General features: G+C 53.5%; 1 protein-coding gene across 1 annotated transcript in view; it reads right to left on the bottom strand.

Moving 5' to 3' along the window:
* Positions 1-13,964: 13,964 nt before the first annotated feature.
* The window catches only part of IGSF9B (immunoglobulin superfamily member 9B), a 41,649-nt gene continuing 35,685 nt past the window's right edge, over positions 13,965-19,928 (bottom strand). Inside the window, exons 19-20 of the mRNA XM_059488351.1 lie at positions 14,624-14,745; positions 13,965-14,214 (exon numbers count right to left, since the gene is read on the bottom strand). Coding sequence (XP_059344334.1) covers positions 13,991-14,214; positions 14,624-14,745 — 346 coding nt within the window. The 3' untranslated portion in view covers positions 13,965-13,990. The remainder of the gene's footprint in view (positions 14,215-14,623; positions 14,746-19,928) is intronic.

Genomic DNA, 19,928 nt, shown 5'->3' on the forward strand with positions numbered 1-19,928 from the left:
AGGAGAAAATCTAATTAAACATGGCGTGGGGGCTTGGAGGAGCTGGGGATGGGGCAGGAATATAAAGCGTGGCTGCTGCCTGCAGATCAGAGGGCAATATTAATAAACCCACCGAGGGGGACTGTGGGATCAGCTGGTAATATTGATAAATGTAAAGCAAAGACAAAGCAGCCTGGGAATATTGGATGGTAAAGCTGATAAAAAGACAAGCAGGGGATGCAGGGAACGCTGTGGTCCTGCTGGAATGAGCAGTGCAGCTTGCCAGTGGGATGGCACTGAGCATCCCAACAGCCCCACAGCTGGGTGTGGGGGAATTCTGGCCTCAGGACCTGCTATACCTATTGCTGTGCCCCAAAATGTGCAGCCCCAGAGCAGCACAGCTGCCCTGCACACCCCAGAGCCAGGTCAGGGTGGGAAGAAGCTGTGGAGACACAGGGGATTCATCTGGGATTCAGCATGGGAGCTGGGGAAGCCCTGGGGATGGGGAGCAGGGACACAGCAATGGGAGAGCACAGTGGGGTGGGGTGGGCTGGGGAAGCACTGGGGATGGGGAGCACTGGGGATGGGGAAGCACTTGGGATGGGGAGCAGGGACACAGCATGGGAGAGCACAGTGGGGTGAGCTGGGGGCACAGAGCCCTGGAGGAGCTCCCAGATTGCTCCACCAGCCCCAGGGATTCATATGGATGGGGCTGAAGAGGGGGCAGAGGGCATTGCACAGCTCCTTGCAGCTCCCCATTAGCTGCAGCCTTCACCTGGAGCATGAGGTGAGAGTTTCTTTCAGAGTGACCTTGAGTGTCCCCAAAGCCCCTGGTGTGGGACTGTGCTCCCCCAGCTGAGCACTCCCCAGCCCTGCCAGCAGCACATGGAGCCAGGGCATCAAAAAGAAGCACTGAGTGCATTTTAAATAAAAGATCTCATCTTTCAGAGCTATTGGAGTGATGATTTAAACATGAAGTCAAAGGCAGTAATGGTGTTGTCAGAGCCGTGGCGGTAAATCCAATCAATAATTCACTGATAGCAGAGACTCCAGCCAGACCTACCTGTGGAGGGCACAGAGCATCCCCTGCATCCCTGCCAGCTCCTGCCAGTGCCACCCATGCTGGCAGCAGAGGTTTGGCCCCCAGTGGGGCTGGGAGAGAGCCAGGAGCCAGGTCTGGGGCTCCATAGCAGGGGAATGCTGCCTGGGAGGGGAAATAAATTTCTTACCTGGGGACAGGTGTTCAAAATGCTGTGAGCACCTCGGCTCTGATTGCAGCTCAAGGCATTTTCTCAGCCCCTGCACCCTTGGACACAGTCCAGACTGCCCTCAGGAAATGTCAGCTGTCCTTGAGAGGCTTGAAAGCACGGCCAGGGACCAGCCCCAGGCCACCAGCACGGCTGGGCTGCCCACCTGTACTTGGGGAACTGGGGATACTGGGGGTCACAGCTGCCAGGCACACCAGTGCTGTCCTCCCCCAGCCCAGGGAGCATCTCTGTGACCCACACAGCCTGGGTGAGCTCCAGCAGCATCATTCTGATGCCTTAGGATTTTAAATTTTTAATCTATTTACAACCCTGCAGTTCTTTAGTGCAGAACTCCAAACTCCACACACAGTGGGAGCTGCTGCTTCCCCATTCGGGGCAGACACAACAATTCCTCTCCAGGCCTGGCAACCAAGGACACCTCACTGCCTCAGGGCCCAGAGATGGAAACAAAAGGGAGTTGGGGGCAGCAAACTTCACTCCTGGAGTGGGGTTTAACTGGGAAGCCCCAGAGCTGGCACCCCAAAGATGCTGCAGTGCCCTGAGCTGCATCCCTGCTCACTGGGAGGGTTCAGCTGGGACCGGGTTTAACCCTGGAACCGACCCTAAGGATGCTGCAGGGGCTGAGCCCTGTCCCCAGCCTGCTGAGGGGTGTGAGGGTACCACATATTCCCCTAAAATCCTTGCAGGGACTTGGTGCAGACCCCAGCGCTGGGGGACAGCTCAAGGGCAAGCAGAAGGATGGACAGACAGACAGACAGACAGACAGCAGCATCCCCTCCATGCCAGCCCTGTGGGAGACACACGGAGCGCAGCGATGCTGGAGGTGATCGAGGCATCCTCCTCTTCCTCGGAGCGCATCGCCAGCGCCGGGAGCTGCCGAGCCGGCACTGCCACCTCGTGGCACGGCCACCAGCGAGCCTGGGGACAGCGGGGCACGGTCATCAGCGAGTCTGGGGACAGAGGGCATTGCCACCAGCGAGCCTGGGGACAGCGGAGAATGCCACCAGCGAGCCTGGGGACAGTGGGGCACTGCCATCAGCGAGCCTGGGGACAGTGTGGCACTGCCACCAATGAGCCTGGGGACAGCGGGGCACGGTCACCAGTGAGCTTGGGGACAGCAGGGCACTGCACAGTCCACCTCGTGGCCCGGTCACCAGCAAGCCTGGGGACAGCGGGGCATGGCCACCAGCGAGGCTGGGGACAGAGGGCACTGCCACCAATGAGCCTGGGGACAGCATGGCACGGTCACCAGCGAACCTGGGGACAGGTGGCACCACACAGTCCTGGACACGCTCCATGGCTGCACACAGATTTCATTATCTTGGGGCTCCTGCGGGATGAATCAGTGAAAAAGATGTGAAAAAACTCCAAAGGCAGCAGGTAAAGGGGAGGGGGATGAGAAAGAGAAGCTGTGGGAGGGGACAGTAAGGGACAGGGCTCACTGTCCATCATCACCCTGCCAGATCAGGTTAGGGCTGTCTCCCCTCCTATTCCTTGCCCAAAATCAGGACCTGAGCATCAGTGCCCATCCCAGAATCCAGCTCAGCCTGGAGCACCAGCTGGGACATGCTGCAAATCCCATGAGGACAACACAACTTGGGATGCTTAGGGCAAAGAACAGCCCAGCATCCCCCACAAACACCTGTGGGGCTGCCCACCCCCTCCCCACAGCCCCTCCGAGCAAATCAATGGCACCAACCGAGCCTTTTTATAGATTTTTTTTTTTTTAGCAAATGTTTATTTATATCAAAATACAAAACATTTCTGAAGCAGGGTAATGTTACATGAGGAGCAAGTTAATCGATTCCAAAACCCATCATTCTCCTACAGCATGGCTAGTTGTACGTAACATTGCAACACTGCCAGAATTTCTTATAGTGGGTACATTAAAAGAAGAAAAAAAAATCAACTCAAGAAGTCAATCTATGAACATGCAATGTTACCGGCGATAAATTAAATACTCAGCAGGCCTTAAAATTCCAACAGGCAGAGACCGAGGGGCCAGCCACTCCCAGTAAGGCAGGGCTTCAAACTCTCATTTCTTCCCCTTTTTTGTTGGCTTTATGAGCATTTACTCATTAAACTGACAACAGTCCAAGAGCCAAAAGGACCCAACTTTCTTGGCAGAGTGGGATTATTGCTTCGAGCTCTCAAAGCAGCCCCAGCTCCCCAGGGGAAGGGCTGGGAGAGGGCTCGCAGGGCAGAGCCAGGGGTCTGCCTTGGCTGAGCGCTGCGGAGGAGGTCGGGCTGGGCTGGAAGATGGGGAATCCCCCGGAGCAGGGGGCTCGGTGGATAAAACGCCCTGGAGGTCTCAGATCCCTGCCCAGGGCAGGATAGCACCCAGTCGGAAGGAGAGTTTGGGGTGAGGGACTTGTGCCCCTCATTGCGCGCCTGGGGAGTGATGCTGAAATTTGGCTTTCCCTCCCCGCGGGCCAGGAATTCCGGGGAATGAAGGAATGAATGACGATTCCCATCCCGGGGAATTCCAGGGATACGATTCCCATCCCGGGGAATTCCAGGGATGCCGATGGCGAGCGCGGGCCATCGGTCCCTCCTGCTGGCATTTCCTGGCCTTGGTGGAGGCCGAGAGCAACAATACAGATACAGAGAGATTATAGAGAGAGCGGAATAAGTTTCGTATAAGGCTTTGGTACAGCACCATCATGTCAGATTTATTTGTAAATCGTTTACAGAAAAAAAAAGCTTACTGAAAAAATAGTGTTTTGTTTCTATTATCTTTTTTTTTTTTTTTTTTTTTAATTATTATTATTTTCTTCTGAGGAACATACCTGAAAGTTCAAAAATTAACCCTCTAGTTGCCGTCTGGGCTCCCATCAAATGCTCGTTTTGCTGTGTGCAGTTCCAAAATGAAGCTACTTGATCCCAAATCCCACTAAATTTTGACGCAGCCCACCAAGCTCACAGCATCCACCAGTCACTAAAATCATCACCACAGAAACCCGGCAGCTGATCGCTACTCACTGTTTAGTAAAAATTAAAAAAGAATTAAAAGAAAAAAAGAAAACAAAGCCCTAACAAAACTTCCAAAAAAAGAGAAGAAAAAAAAAAAAAGTCACGACAACGAACGAACGTTATGGAACCAGCGGCACTAAAGTTTCTTTTATTGTTATTGTTATTTTAAAAAGTCAGTTCCACTGGTTACCATTGAAACAGCACCAAAGAGCACCCTAACGTGTGTTATACATTGTAATACTCGACATTCAAGAGATGGAAACGAGGTTGGAGGTCTAGTCTTTATATCCAGAGGCAAGAAATTCTTCTTAAAAGGAGGAAAAAGTTGTCCCACGCAACCAGAGATGCATTGGGTGGGTCCGGAAGAAAATCCTGCCTTAGGGGAAAACACTATGGGGTTAGGAGGGGATTAAATCAAGAGCTACCTATGGAGGTCTACGAGGGTTCAGAGAGTCTACAAACCTATTAAAAGGGGATTAAAAAGTCTGGGCTCCCCCAGAAAGCCAGGGATGCTCCCATGGGAGAGCTGGAGATGCTCCCAGGGCTGCTCCCCGAGGAGCTGCAGTGCAGCTGTGATCCCCTAATGCCCAAAGGATGAACCTTATGGCAACGTGGGCATTCCCAGGATTCCCAAAGGGCAATGCCAAGGGACCAGAGCCTGCACAGATGTGTGGAAGGTCCTGCACCCCCTGGGGCCACGGGAGCATCCCCTGCCTGCTCTGTGCCAGCCCCAGAGAAGGAAAACAAAGGGAAGTTTGGCCTTAAAGTGCATCTGGGAGGGCAAGGAGTGAGTGCCAGCATCTCCCACCGAGCCAGAACCTCCCGAGCAGAGACAGGCACTTCCCACAGCTCCCAGGTGAGTGGGAAGATCCTGGGAGGGGGCAGAAGCAAATCCCACTCTGGACAGCTTCCCACAGCTCCCAGGTGAGCAGGAAGATCCTGGGAGGGGGCAGAAGCAAATCCCACTCTGGACAGCTTCCCACAGCTCCCAGGTGAGCAGGAAGGTCCTGGGAGGAGGCAGAAGCAAACCCCCCACCCCTGGACAGCTCCCAGGTGAGCAGGAAGAGCCTGGGAAGGGGCAGAAGCAAACCCCCCACCCCTGGACAGCAAGCTCCAGGCAGGTGCACGCAGATGGAGGCAGCGGGGATGGCGTCCAAAAAAACCAAACCAAAGAAACCAAGGGAAGCAGGACGATGCTGTGGGAGCCACCAGCCCTGAGCGCAGGGAGAGGCAGCTCCTGATGTGTCTGTTTGGCATCCAGAGGGTTAACGGTACTGCGGGAAGTGTGCTTTGTAAACATTTCGAGCTTTCCTTTGCCTGTTTTTTTTCTGTAAGTGATTCCAGGGGGACATGGGGAAAGGAGAAAGCTGCCCGCCCCCCTGCCCACCCCCAGCAATACCCAAAGCCCCACCGGGGGGGGGCAAGGCAGCCCCCCAGCCCGGACACTGAATGATGAGAAATCTCATCCCTTCTCTTTCTCCTGACATCCTTTTTTTTTTTTTTTTTTTTTTTTCTCCGTTTGTTTTGTTTTTTTTAACATATAAAATACTCACTTATGTATTTACCGCTAATAAATGCAAGTTAGTTCCACCAAACATGCTTTGCTTCGAATATCAAGAATTGGTGCTGAACAAATCTCGGCTGGATATTAGAAATATCCCCCACCCCAGCCCCCCCCCCCAGACCCGACGAAGAAGAGAGAGAAATATCATGGAAAATACAGGTGACACCTACGGAGGACACGGGGCTGCTGCGAGGGGGCAGCTCCTGCGAGTGGGCACCACGCTGAGGGAGCTCTGCGGGAGTGTCAGCACTCCAGCGCTGTGCCACCATCCCCTTGGGGACATCTGAGCCCAAACAACAGCACCTGTATGCCCCCAGAGCCCAGGATTGAGGGACACAGACCAAAGGGAGCGAAGCCCCGGTCGCCACTGCCCAAAGACAATCCCCAAATCGTGCCCCAGAGAAGGCAGAGGGGTGTTTGCAGCTCCCTGGCATTGCTCAGTCCCAAACTGGCTCCTTCTCCTGCCACGGCCCAGGGGGAAGGGGACAGGGATGCGGCGGGTCCGTTCTGCCCTGCAGGAAAAGCCCCAAATATCCTCAGCACATCCCAGGGCTCGATGCCACCTCAGCCACTGGGACAGGGAGAGCCCCAGATCCCATCCAGAGGGACAGGGAGAGCCCCATATTCCATCCAGAGGGACAGGGAGAGCCCCAGATCCCATTCAGAGGGACAGGGAGAGCCCCAGATCCCATCCAGAGGGACAGGGAGAGCCCCAGATCCCATCCAGAGGGACAGGGAGAGCCCCAGATCCCATTCAGAGGGACAGGGAGAGCCTCACATCCCATCCATCCAGGCAGGGAGAGCCCCAGATCTCATCCATAGGGACAGGGAGAGCCCCCATCCCATCCAGAGAGACAGGGAGAGCTTCAAATCCCACCCATAGGGACAGGGAGAGCCCCTCAACCCATCCATCCAGGCAGGGAGAGCCCCTCACCCTATGCAGGCAGGGAGAGACCCAGATCCCACCCATCCAGGCATGGAGAGCCCCTCATCCTGCCCCAGTGCACCCCAGCAGCCCCACAGCATCAGTAAGCCCCGGGCCTCTCCTGGACAGGTCCTGACATTCCCTACAGAGCAGGTTCCCCGCTCCAGCCGGGTGCAGGGACCTGGAGAATCCCCCTGTGGCCACCTGGGTGGCTCTGAGGGGTTCAGAAGCCCTCGAGGTTTATCAGGGCAGCAGGGACAGGTGACAGGGAGGCAGCAGCGTGGGGACCCTGTCCCCACAGCGTGTCCCCACCCTGTGCCACCCCCCAGGCTGCAGCTGCCTGATGCTCCTGTGAGCTGAAATTTGTCTTTTTTTCTCTGAGAAAAAAAAGCCCAAGACAGCCCTCAGTGGAAACACCACCTCACCACAGCCCTGGGCAAGCTGGCAGCAAGCCCAGGCTTCCTCATCCCAGGATTTTGTCCCTTTTTAGTGTTTTTTCCCTATTGAAACAGCAAACAGTGGTGATGCTGGGTCTGGAGAGGGCAGATCCCCCAGAGCACTGCAAGCCCCCCAGCCTGGCCCAGCCCTCCTCTCCCTCGCCACTGTATTGCTCAAACAGCACTAGGCATGGATACAAAAATAAAACAGCTATGTGACTTAGATATATATAATTTTTATATATATATATATATATTTGTATATATATTTTTGTCTATTTATAGGTGGATGGAGAAGCAGAGAAGCTGAAGCGCAATATAATGTAAAAATACTCGCTCTGCTCCTGCTGTTGAGACTCTCCCCACCTCTGACAGCCTCTCTCATGCTGCACAGAAGTTTCTGACACCTATTACTAACGAATTATTTTAAATATTTATTCTCCCCCCCTTCTAAAATAGAGAGTAAATATATATTTGTTTAATTTTATATACAATGCGGTTTCGATACACCAATATCATTTCTTTAGATAGAGATACTGGGGCTCATTTCTCAAGTCTTTTTTTTTTGTGTGTTTTATTTTAATCTAAGTACTGGGGGGGGAGTGGGTGGAAATCTGAAGAGCTTTCAGACCCGGGAAGATGGGCACCCTCTTTTGCAGCCCTGCAACCTCAGGAGAACAAGAATAAAAGCCCTCCTGGGAGAGAAAGTGTCATTTCGATGGTAAATATAAAATCTGGGCAAAAATCTGTCCTCCATGGGGGATGCCAGCCCCTCCATCCTGCATTTCCCACCCCACTGCAACCTGTACAAAAATCCTTATCTACCTCTACAGCACATGCTTGCCTCATCCAACACCCCCGAGCGTGGACCAGCCCCTCTGCCCACCCCCTCCCCAGGTCCCTCCTCCATCCATGCACGTATCAAAAGTCAGCCAGAGCCCCAGGACTGGGGATGCTCATCCTGCTGCCACACAATGCCGAGGAAAAGAGCTCAGCCAGCTGTGCCAAAACACCTGAAATTAGGGAAAATGGGCAAACACGGCTCCCTCTCATCCCAGTCACCCAGGCAGGGGAACAGGCTCCCATCTGTCCACACTGGTCCTCCCTGCTTGGGGATGTGCCAGCGGATGGAAATTGAGTGCAGTGTTAAGTTTCTTCTTTTGCTGGCACCAGAGTTGCCAAATGTGGTCGCTGCTTGCCAGCCCTCAGTTCCTGGATCAAGCGTTCCCTGACAGATCTCTAACAGGAACAACTGCACTTCCCACCTCTCCTTCCCACAAACACAGGCAGAGAGGAGTCAAGATACTCAGAAACAGAAAAAAAAACCCAAAAAATTAAGCTGAAAGGGCAAAATGGGAGTAAATATCCTGCTTTCTGTAAGGACTACCCTGTACCCAGACAGCACAGGGATGGCTCTGGGAGAAGAGTGGGGATCCAGCCTGAATCCAGCTGCCCCCATCAGTACCAGCTCTGGCATCACTGGTGACCACATCCCCTCTCTGCCTCAGATCTTCAAAGTCCTGCTGATGAGGTTTAAAATAAAAAGACACTGTCAAGAACATCCTGTCCCTCCCGGGAGGCACTGCTGGGGCTGGCTGGCACAGCCAGTGCTGCATTCCTCAGCTCAGGGGACAAATTTAGCTGTATCCCTCTCTCATCCCTTCTGACTCACACTTCTCTGGGAAGAACAGACGCAAAGCAAAATGCTTTCACACGAGTAACCAGAGAGCAGCATCTAGAGGGACTTGAGGGAAGGGTTTTTGCGTGGTGCAGCTCTTTCTTTGAGCGATGGCACCGAGGATGAGGCAACGTGACATCCCCCTCCTGTGTCGTGTCCCATGTCATGCCCCACGTGCCTCGGACACGCAGAGCGCAGGACCTGTCCCTCCTGCTCCTCCATCTCAGGGCCCAGGGGTGAGTCACAGACAATGAACAAAGCAAAGCTAAAAACTGGGGATGAAATAATGGAACAGAGTGATCTGTTGTGTACAGCAGGGCCGCAGCGCATCGCGCGCCGGTGCCTCTCCATCCCCAAATTCCCCTCAGGCTGCAGCTGCTCCCAGCCCCTTCCCAGCTTGGCCCATCCTGATCCCCTGCCCCAGCACAGCTCTAAACTCTCCCCATGACACACACATACCCCAACATGCAAATCTACTGAATTCTGCAAACCTAGCTACCTTTGTCCTACGCTTCTCTAGCTATTTATATCTCATATGTACAGTGGGTTTTACTCCGGTTCCTTGAGAAGATTTCCTTCCAAAAAAGCCCTGACTTCAGTCTGGGGCTGCAGCAAGCCCATGTGGGACGTGTGGAAATCCCTGAAGGTCCAGCCTCATGGAAAAATACCTCCAGACAAGAGCTATAGCTGAAACCAACCCAAAACTCCAAGAACTCCCAAATCTACGTCACTGCCTGAAGCAGGAAGAGAAACCAAAATGCCAGGCGGATTTTGTCCTAATACAGACAGCAAGGTGGGAGCAGCAATGAGTCTGGAATGTGTGTCATGTCTGGATGCCACCAGACATGACTAAGCCCTGCCAGGACCGTGCCTGGGCTGCTGATCGCATACCCAGTGTCCTCAACACTCCCAGAGGTAGGTACAGCAAGCTGTTATTCCCTTTACATCTATATATCCAAACAGCATCACCTCCAGCCTTCCTCCAGTGGCACTGAGCCAGCTGACAAGGTGACAAACACCAGATGAACAGCCTGGAGTCCCCCAGTGCCCCAAAGCAGCCTCCAAGTCACAGGGGAGCAGGAATGAGAATCCCCCCAGGAAAAGCATGCCCTGCTCACACAGACAGCATGAGGGCTCATGGAGACTCAGGGGGCAGATTGCAAACCATGCTGAGGTTCAGACTAGGAAGGGGCCCGGGGACCTGGCAGCTCCCCCATCCCACAAACTCATCACTCCCTGTGCCTGTGGGTGCTGTTAGTGGCAAGCACAGAAACGGGGCCCCACAAATGAGCCCTGAACGCTCCCTCTCCCCCCCTTACACCAACTTTCATTTTCCTTCATGTCAACACCGCGGAGCCAAAACGCTGCTGGGGCTGCACAGCAAAGTCACCTTAGAAACACGTGGATGAGAGCTCAGCAAGCCCTGCTGGAAAAGCAGGCAAAGCACTTTTCCTGCCCTTTTTCCCTGCCTGCTCCAGGACTCATTGTTGGACTGCAAAGGACAGCACCCCAGGAGCACCCCTTTTCCACAGGATCCCAATGGCATCCTGTACCCACCTCTCCATGTCACCTTCCCCAGCTCAGGGTGTCCCAGTCTTGCAACCCCCAAGGCGGCATGAAACCAGTGCTGGAGCATCCCCACCATGGCCACCTTGCAGGGAGAAGCACCAGCAAGGACCCCCCCAAAACTGGGCTGGTATCCCTACACTGACACCCCAGCAGAGCCCAGGGACAATATCCTTGTGATTCAGAGGAATTTTTTCACCGTGGGCCAGGATTTGCCAAGGGACCTAATGGAACATCATGTTCACAACGTGAAAGGAGGAATTGTACAGTTACTGATACAGAAAGAGCCATCTACCTCAGACCAGCTTAGAAAATAAGAGAGTTTGGCCCAGGAAGATAAAAATCAAGATATATTTTGCAGCATGAAAGGAAAAAAAAAAAAAATAATGAAGAAGCAGCAGCAGCAGCGACAGCAGCTGTGTTTGCAAACCACCAAAGCGACACGGAGTTCAAACGGGGGTGAAATGGGGGAAGTGTTTGGCATCGTCTGACACGGCTTCGATGTTTCCAGGTCCACGGAAGGAGAGAGGAGCAACCCTGAAGGGCATGGAAACCAGAGGGCTGGGAGAAGCGAGGAGGAGGTTGCCAAAGCAAGAGGCGAGCCAGTCAGCCAAAGCACGGCCCGAGTCTATCGGAAGGTAACTCGGTCTAGCAGGGAAAGGAGTTAAGGATGGTTTTAGGGAGGAGCTGCTTCCACGAGGCGCCCGGGCGGGATTTCCCACTCCAGCAGCGTGGCAGGTACACGGCTGAAAGAGAGAGGGCTGCAGCTCCAGCCTCTAAAGGTCGAAGACCATGAAAAGCCCAGTGGCTCAAAACACCTGCAAAAGGAAAACAAATCTCAAAAGACTGACCCAGCAAGCCGGCATGCTCCGTCAACCTGCCCTGCACTCCAAGTCCTCTAGAGCTCCTTAAGATGGGATGGGGCATAGTCCTGAGGTAGAAACCTCAAGAGCCTGAAGACAGCGCCTGGCCCATCCGAACGGGTGTCGTAAATCGTTTGGAAAGCACTCAAATGGAAAAGCAACCCTCTGTTCCAGAGGCTGAGGCAATGAGAGCAAAAGGAAGAGCAAGTTGGCCATGGCACGGGCAGCACAGAGCCTCCACGCCTCCCCCAGCCCCGAGGGTCACCTGTCCATCAGGAGCAGCCTGGCTGGAGTGACCGGCGAGCTGGAGTTGGACAAGCCAGGCAGAGTTTTCCCCGCTGCCGAGCGGGAGAATGGCATTAAATCAATTCAGATCCGAGCGGGTTCTAGGGTAAAACCCTAAAAACACACCCAAAGAAAAGAAATTCGCAGTCATACTGGTTAGCAAAGTTGAGTTCTCACTCTGAGAGTTGAGGTTCTTACGTCAGGTCACTCGTCACGTCAATAAAAAGCCCTGGTGCAGGCTGGAAAGAGAGGGGCATTTCTGCCAGACCCTCCCTCCTTCCCAAGACAAACCTGGTAATGGTTTGAGAAAGTTGTTAAAGCTCAGAAATATCTGGTTATCGATATAGAGGATTCATTGTCCAGCGGTTCAAACCTTACTTAGGGCCTGGAGATTGGAAAAGACACAGTGCTCTGCTTTTGGTGGCCACAGGTTCCCGAGCATCCTGCTGGGAAAGGAAGCACAACCTCTAAAACCAGGTATATGGAGGCAGAGCAATCAACAGGCTCCGACCTAAAAGCGTGGCGTGGTCAGAGAGCCAGATCACAACCGAGAGCTCACGTCTTCCTCCAAACATCTCAGCCCTTGGAGGTTCAACCAGCAGCAAGAGCAAAAACCAAGGCAAAGCAGAATTAAAGGCGAGATTGCAGAGAATCTCTTGGCAATTCTACCTGGGAATAAACAAAAGTTTCATATGCAAATAGAGAGCCTGGGGCTAAAAACATGCCTGCAGGCTCTCCAGCTCTCCTGACACTTTTTCTACAGCCTGAATCCACTCAAAGCAAGAATATCTACATGAAACACTCGGTGTTTTATTCCCAGGCAGGCTGGAGGGTTTAGCACTTTACCGCAGAGGAAGAACTGTGCAAACCTGGATGCAGTGGTTGATTTTACCACTTCAAACATAAAAAAAAAAAGAACCAACTCTAAATATTTTAAAGGTAGGGATTGCTTGGTATTAGCACTAAGCATTTACATAGCACTTGCAGTCTGTAGGCCACCAAGTGCTTGTCCAAAGTGCTCAAATATGACTTATCCCCATTTTACAGATGGGAGAACTGAGGCACAGAGAGGTCAAGTGACTTGCCCAAGGCCACGCAGTCAGAGAGTGGAGGCAGAGCAGGAAAAGTGAGCCCAGCTGTTCCCGGGTTACACCTTGCCTGCTAAAAACAAACCAAAAAAAAGGCCTATGCAATCCAGAAAACCACCAGCCACCAAACCTACCCTATTCTGAAGAGGAAATACATTCTGGTGAAGAGTTAGAACAGCATTACTGAGGGGAACAGGGAGCAAAGGGAGGGACACAACCCTGGCAGGTGTCACAGCCGACACAACCGGGCTGGAGCAGGAAGGAAAAAGGGAAAAACGGTGAAACCAGCAGCAACATATTTTAAGCTGGCGCGAAACGCTGGGCTTAGCTTTGCACAGAGCCGTCCACGTCCATCCGCAGAGCTGGGCACTTCCAGATGCTCTCCCTGGGGCTCAGCACCTGCCGACGGAGGCTTTGCGGACCAGGCAGCCAAACCCCGCTCGCTCGCACGCCCGCGTCTCCCCCTTTGCGGTTATGGGCAGGGATTAAACATCACACAGTAAGAAATCACATCACCACGCGGCGCTGAAGAACATTTGCCTGAGATACACAGAGCAGTCGGGCAGAATTAATCAAACCCACCCTCATCAAAGCTGGCACACGCCACACCTGGAGGGGGAAACACCCTCAGATCGCGTCAGCCCCGCACCTGCGCGCTCGCTCGGCATCAAGCACACGTCACCGAGGCTCGAGTGCGTTTGCACACAGACAAATGGTGATTTCTCACATTGATTCCAAGGCTGGGGGTCTTTCTGGCTTTTCCCTTTCAGAGATAGGTAAGGAAAGATGTCACGGATGGTTTTGCTGCTGTTACCTTTACGTCAAAGGAGGCTGGGAAGGGGGAGGCAGGGAGATTTTCACAATTACATCTTTCCTGGGATTATTTGGTCATGTTTTTATCATAATCAGATTCATGGGATTACCAGTTCCCGCCTGGGTTGTTAGGCTCTTGTCACTTAATTACACCCTGTGTCATTCAACTTCTTCTGGCGATTGAGGGCCAGCTGCTCAATCCCATACTTTCCCCCTAAACGCGCGCTGCCGACGCAGATGTCAAAAGCTCCATCCATGCCTTTGAAGCCTAGAGATCTTTTCCAACACCGAGGTGCAACACCCCCCTTCCCACCCCACCCAAACTGTTTGGGGTGGGGGAGAAGTGGATTTGAGGAACACCCAGCCCAAAGCATCCTCCCCTAAGCATCCCCCGGGTCCCCCCAGCTCGTCCCCGCCGTGAGCCACCGAACCCCTCAGAGAGGTGACAGCTTAGGGGTGTCCCCTCCTCTTTCCCATCACCTCCATCCCCCCGTGGTGTGACACCAGCTCCCTCCACCGCTCCTGTTCAACCTCCTGGCACCGGCGCTAGGCTAGAGCAGGGTGGCGTGTCCACTGGTGTCATCGTGGTCCACGCTGTTGAGAATGGCTGTCTGGTCTTCAGGGAGCTGCCGGTGGCAGAGGTCGTCCTTGAGCGCTGAGAGCCGGGCGAAGGGGTCCTGACGAGGGTGTCTCTTCTTCTTGCGGAGGCAGACAGCTTCGTCAGGTGACAGTACCTGAGAGCTGGGAGGGTGCTGAACCTGGGAGGCAGAGCCATCTGGGAAGGGGGGAGAGAAGGCAGATGGGACTGGAGCCAGCAGCAGGCAGAGCAGAGCGCTTTGCTTGCTGAAAAAGGGAGGTGACACAGCAAGCCTGGCCCTCAACAGGCAGCATGGCAAGAAGGGAAAACGCTGGGCATCAGGGAAAATGAAATTAACACTCAAAATCCAAACAAATTACTAAATATGGGAGATGCATGGAAAGGACTCGGTTTGGAGGAGCAAAGGAGGGACAACCTGCAGGCAAGCAGCCAGGGGAGACATCCCTTTGGGAGGCAGGGAACAAGGGCAGCATCCAGGAACAGGCTTGGAGAACCCCAGCGCTGGAGCCGGCAGGGATCTGCCCAAGCTCTGCTCACAGCAGGACACAGGGAATGCCGTTGGGGACCATGGGGTCCTCGCACTCACTGGGTTGTTTTCTGGATTTCGAGGAGCCCTTGGATGACTTTTTGGGCTTCTTTATCCGCTGGTATTTCAGAGCTTCGAGCCTCTCAGGTGCAGCAGCGTCCCCGGGCGGAGATGGACGTTTTCTAGGAAGGAAAAGCAGACACGCGCCATCAGCGGCTCCCGGCCATGCTCGGGCCTCTGGGCGTCCCCGGTGGGGGATCGGCCGATCCCAGCTGGCTCTGCCATGGAAAAGGAAGAGGTGAGAAACCCAGGGCCGAGGGAGCAGGGCCAGCCAGGTGTGCCAGAGCACGGGATGGAGGAAGTGAGGCGTCCCCGCTGTGCCCCTATGTCTCCTCCAGGTTTTGCAGCAGCACCGCGACCTAGCCGGTGCCACATCCAACGTGGGCATCCCCAGCTCACCTGCCTGCCATGCCAACACTGCTAGACAAAACAGGACGGGGCAGATCCTATGTCCGATAAGGCATTTCTGGGAAGTGATAGGAAACCCCTTGGGATGGAAAGAGAAGAGAAAGAGATAGGCAGAAGCGGCACGGCAGCATTGAGACGGGCACCACGAGCCACCCGGGGCGGACAACACCTGCGCCACAAACAGCAGGGAGGCAGGATCCTGCTGGCCCTGCTCCCACAGCCAGAAAAACCAGGGGCCACACGACAGACAGGGACACCAAGGGCACACACCGACAGAGCTGGGAGAGGTACCTCGCTCCCAGGTCCCTGTGAGAAGCGACAACAGAAACGCAACAGCACAGGAGCATCTGCTCCTGGAACAACGAGAGGCTGGGAGCTGGAAATGGAAACACTGACAGGGTTTTATTGCAAGGACAAGGAGGATGTTTGCAAAGGGGTGCTTCCTGCAGGAGAGCCAGCAGGTGCAAGGAATAGTTTATCAGCTGTACCCCCTGGGGAACTCTTCTACAGGAACCAGCTCAAGGTGCAGTATCCTCCCCTTTGCAAAGAGATTTTTTGTTTTATTTCCTTCACTGTACCTGTTTTTCCCATCCAAGGCCTGGAAAGCATGACTGCTGTAGAGAGCAGAGCATTAGAGGAAAACCTTTTCCTTAGGAGAGCAGACAGTCCAGCTCTTATCTATTGCACATCACAGCATCCCCCCCTTCTTGCTGCTTTCCCATCTCCTTCCTCCTCTCCATTTTACTTCCACGACCCTCCAAGAGTCACCAGCTTCTAATGCCACAGAAGAAGTCTGAGGCCATCTGGGATAAACCCAAGCCACTTGCAGACAAGGTGTCCAGAGAAGACTGGAAGCTTCCAGAAAGCACCTTTCACTGTGATAAAGCCAACACTTTAAGCCAGGCTCCAGTGAAGAAAGGAGATTTAAACCAGCCTGCCGGCACCATTCAGAGGAGGAGATGATGCTCTTCTGCTCTGACAACTTGGTCACCAGGGGTCAGCAAACAAACCTTGTCACAGGAGCCACACAGAGGACAGTGCTGATGGCAGCTCCTGCATCCATCTGTGACCAGGGCAGTGATCAGCAAATCCCACAAGCCACGGGCAGCAGGAGGGCAGGAGAAGCCACCTCAGCTGGCTGCAAGAGGCAACATCAGTGCCTTCAGACTCCTGCTGGGGCACAGAATCACTGAGGAGGATGTCCCCCTGTCTGTCAGCAAAGTGGGCCCCATCCAGCATTGCAAAAACGCCGTGACTGCTGGCAGGAGCAGCAGGGAAAGGGCAAGGACATGGGCTGGAGCACAGACCCTGCACTCCCGGGTTATGGTACCAGAGTACGCCCACCCACGGAGAGTCTGGAGCTCCTCATCTCCCCTGGGGTCCAGGCAGAGCCTGGCTGGCATTGAAGACACCCCGCAGGCTTTCCCCTGTGGGTCCCCATGTGTGCAGAGCACAGTGTGACAGCAGCGCTTCCCATCCGACATCCCAAGGGCCTCCAGAGCGTTGAAATTTCAGCTGGAGTGCATAGGCAAGGAGCTCCCAGGAGCTTTTTCCCCTTGGGGAGCAGAAGGGTTTTTGGGTTTTTTTGAAGATGAGTGTGATTGCGAAGCTTCTCAGTTTTGCTGGCAGCACTGGAGAGCACCCAGGGAAGTGCAGCGTGAGGTGAAGAAGCAGCTGAGGCGCAGCAGACGCAACAGAAACCCAAACACTGGGCACAAAAAAAGCTCATTTTCATGTTTTTACTGGGCACAGAAAAGCTCCTTTTCATGTTTTCCAACGCAACAGAGACGTCAGGGTGCGGAGAGTTCCTGGAGAGCCTCTGTTCCAGCTCCCAGCAGAGCATCACATCAGCCAAAGATGAAGCAGCTCATTAGACATGCCGGGAGTCCCGCTGGCTGGATCCAAGCTTTTCCTCATCCAGAAGACAACGTTTACATTTGCAGAGCTCAAACGCCTTCCCAAGTGCAATCAGCCTCTTGTGAGAGATGCTGCCAGCAGCAGCTCTGCCCTCAGAGCTGAACCAACTGAGCTTCAACCCTGCTGGCTGAAGGCAGGACCACAGTGACCCACAGGTCACAGCATGGCATTCCCTGCAGCAATTCCTGCTTGAATGGCCTATGTCAGGCTTGTTCCACTTATAGCCAACATTCTGTGGGGTGTAGATGAGTTGCATTCCTGCAGGTACTTGGCTAACGTGACTTCAGCTGCTCCAGCTCCATCACCCAGAGAGTTCAGGTGTGCCAAGCCCTGGACAGCACCGAGCTTGGTGATCCTGCCATCAGCCTGCCCACCAGCACCTGCCTTCTACCACCTCTTCCCACCACCCAGACAGCTTTTGCCACTGTTATTAAAGCTCAGCCTGTAAAAGTCTCTTTCTCTTTTCACTCTGTTTTCTTTCTAAGAAGAAGCTGTCGTGGCATGCTGACAAAATTAAACAGATTTACATGAGGGATTATGAGGAAATTGCCTGAAGCTCATTTCCACTAGTTCTCCGTAATTGAACTCGTATTTATACACACAAACATAAACAGTGAGTGCACTGAACCCATGTGTCACCATAAATACTGTCTGACCTCTGGCAAGGAAGGGATACAGAGGACAAAATTATGCTACTCAGCAGCCAAATTTTATCTGCTCTGCCCACCCTTTATCTCTTCAAAGGGCGCCGATTCTTCCCAATTAATTTTCATTTTAAGCTCAGCCAAAAGCCTCTTCCTGCCCCCAGAGTTCACATATTGGGCAGCTGCCCACGCATGAAGGAGCTCTTGAATACCAACAGATGAGATGTTTAGGGAGGTGGGCGAACTTCTTCTGGAAACTTCAGTGCAGAGCCAAGCAAAGGAGGTTTGAGAAGCCCACGTGAACTCCTGACACCAACCTTCTGCGAGGCACCACCAACACCTGGAGCAGCAGCTTTCCTTGAGTCTTCAAAGGAAAACCCTTCTGCATGAGCACATGTCTGGACTGCATGGGAGATAATGGAGAGGCCACAAAGGTACTGAAGGACCTCCAAGAGCCCCAGGACATGAAAAGGAAGTAAAGGAGAAGGATCCAGCCCAACACACATCACAGCTGCTATTCTTCAAATGTCCTTCTGTGTACAAAGCAAAGATATAAGGGAGAAGACCCCTGAAATCATCCACTCTGAAAGGGAACCCATATAAAGGAAGGGTCCAGGAGATTCAAGGATACTATAGATATATTTACATATATTTAACCTGATGGAGGTCTCAACACATCCTCCCTGTCTCCTCCTCTCCTTGAGCCAAGACATTGACATCCAGTTTGGGCATGTTAGAGCATCCACTTGTATAGAGTATCCACTTGAAAGGAGTCCACTGTGTCCTTCAACCCTTCATCCTCCTCACATGAAGAGTTCAGTTCTCCTACACGAGGTTCCTGCAAGTCAGAATTCCCACTCTGCTCCGAGGCTGCTGCCTCCATCCCGGAACGCTTGGGATCCTTCAGCACAAGAGGTGCCAGAGAAACACAGTGGTGACAGCCCCAGGCCAGGGCTGCTGCTGCTGCCAAGGCACCGCCAGGAGGGAGGGAGGAAAGGGCTGGTCACAGTGGACCAGAGAAGGGGTGCCCTTCTACAGGTCTGCAGACACCACAACTCATCTACACAACAGACTTCACCACCATGCTGACGGAGAGGAGAGAAGGCGAGGGAAACGGGGCAGGGCTGGACAGGAAGAGGGGGATACAGTCATGGGGAAGGGGAGGGGAGAGAGGAAGATAAATGAAAAACAGGAGTGAGAAAATATATAAGGAAATTAAAGAGACTGAAAAGAAAAATAAAGTAACGATAATAATAATGATAATAATAATAATAATAATAATAATAATTAAGAAAGAAAAGAAAAAACGCACTCAGACAAGCGGACTCACAACTTCTCCAAGCGGAAGGAGGCATGGAACACATGCAGAGGATCAGCACATGGACAGTCTTTAAAGGGGAACCTGTTTTCTTTCAAGCGGGGAGCGAGGGCTGCTGCTCCTCCCGCACGCCTGGCGCCGACGTCCCTTGGTCACTCAACGCTACGCCACTGCCAAGCCCCCCAGCTCCCTGCACTGGCAGGGCTGCCCTGGCAAGGGGGGCCTGGGGAGGCCTCCCAGGGCAGGCTGCCGTGCCGAGGGGCAGGGGAGCTTGGTGCCTTGTCTGTGGTTTTTGGGTTTCCCTCTGCAGGGAGACGACAGCCCCCTTTTCCCTGTTCCAAGATGCGCACTGCATCCTAGGAGAAGAAGATGGGAGAACTCCTCGTGCTGGCTCAGTAACTGCATCATTTATCTCTGCCCATCCATAAAAAATACCTGAGCTTCACCTAGCAAAAGCCACCATGCTGCAGCAAGGAGCTCACATGCTGCCTCTCCTTCTCTCAGCTTCTAATGCTGCAATAGAGAAATCTGGTTGGTCTGGTACAAAATCCCTGTGCTCTGCATGCACTGACAATTTTATGACCCCAAATTATCAAGAAATTACTCGGCTGGGCTCTCTGCGGGATTCCTCTGCTGCAGCTCCCAGCAGCATCCTGGCGTAGGACACACGGCTGCTCCCACCCTGCTGGGCAGTGTCACCCTGCTCCTCAAAATCCATCAGCCCACACCAGCCAGCACTGGAGCCAGCCAGGACCTGGGCAAGAGCCACACCAAACTCAGACACGAGCCTGGAGTCACCTCTGCTGTGCTAAAGCCATGTCTGCTCGTGTCCCTAATGCTGCCAGAGCAAGGAAGTGCCACAGAGCAAGAACAAACAGCCACATCCTCTCTGAGGGCTTCCCCATCATCCTCTCTGAGGGCTTCCCCATTTCCCAAAAAGGCTGGCACAGCCCAGATCTCACCAAGGCTTGGTGCCAGCTTTGCTCCTCACGGGATGCCCTGCTCTGGGATCAGCAAA

The sequence above is a fragment of the Ammospiza nelsoni genome, chromosome 24 (genome assembly GCF_027579445.1).
Source record: "Ammospiza nelsoni isolate bAmmNel1 chromosome 24, bAmmNel1.pri, whole genome shotgun sequence".
In the NCBI taxonomy this organism is placed as follows: Eukaryota; Metazoa; Chordata; class Aves; order Passeriformes; family Passerellidae; genus Ammospiza; species Ammospiza nelsoni.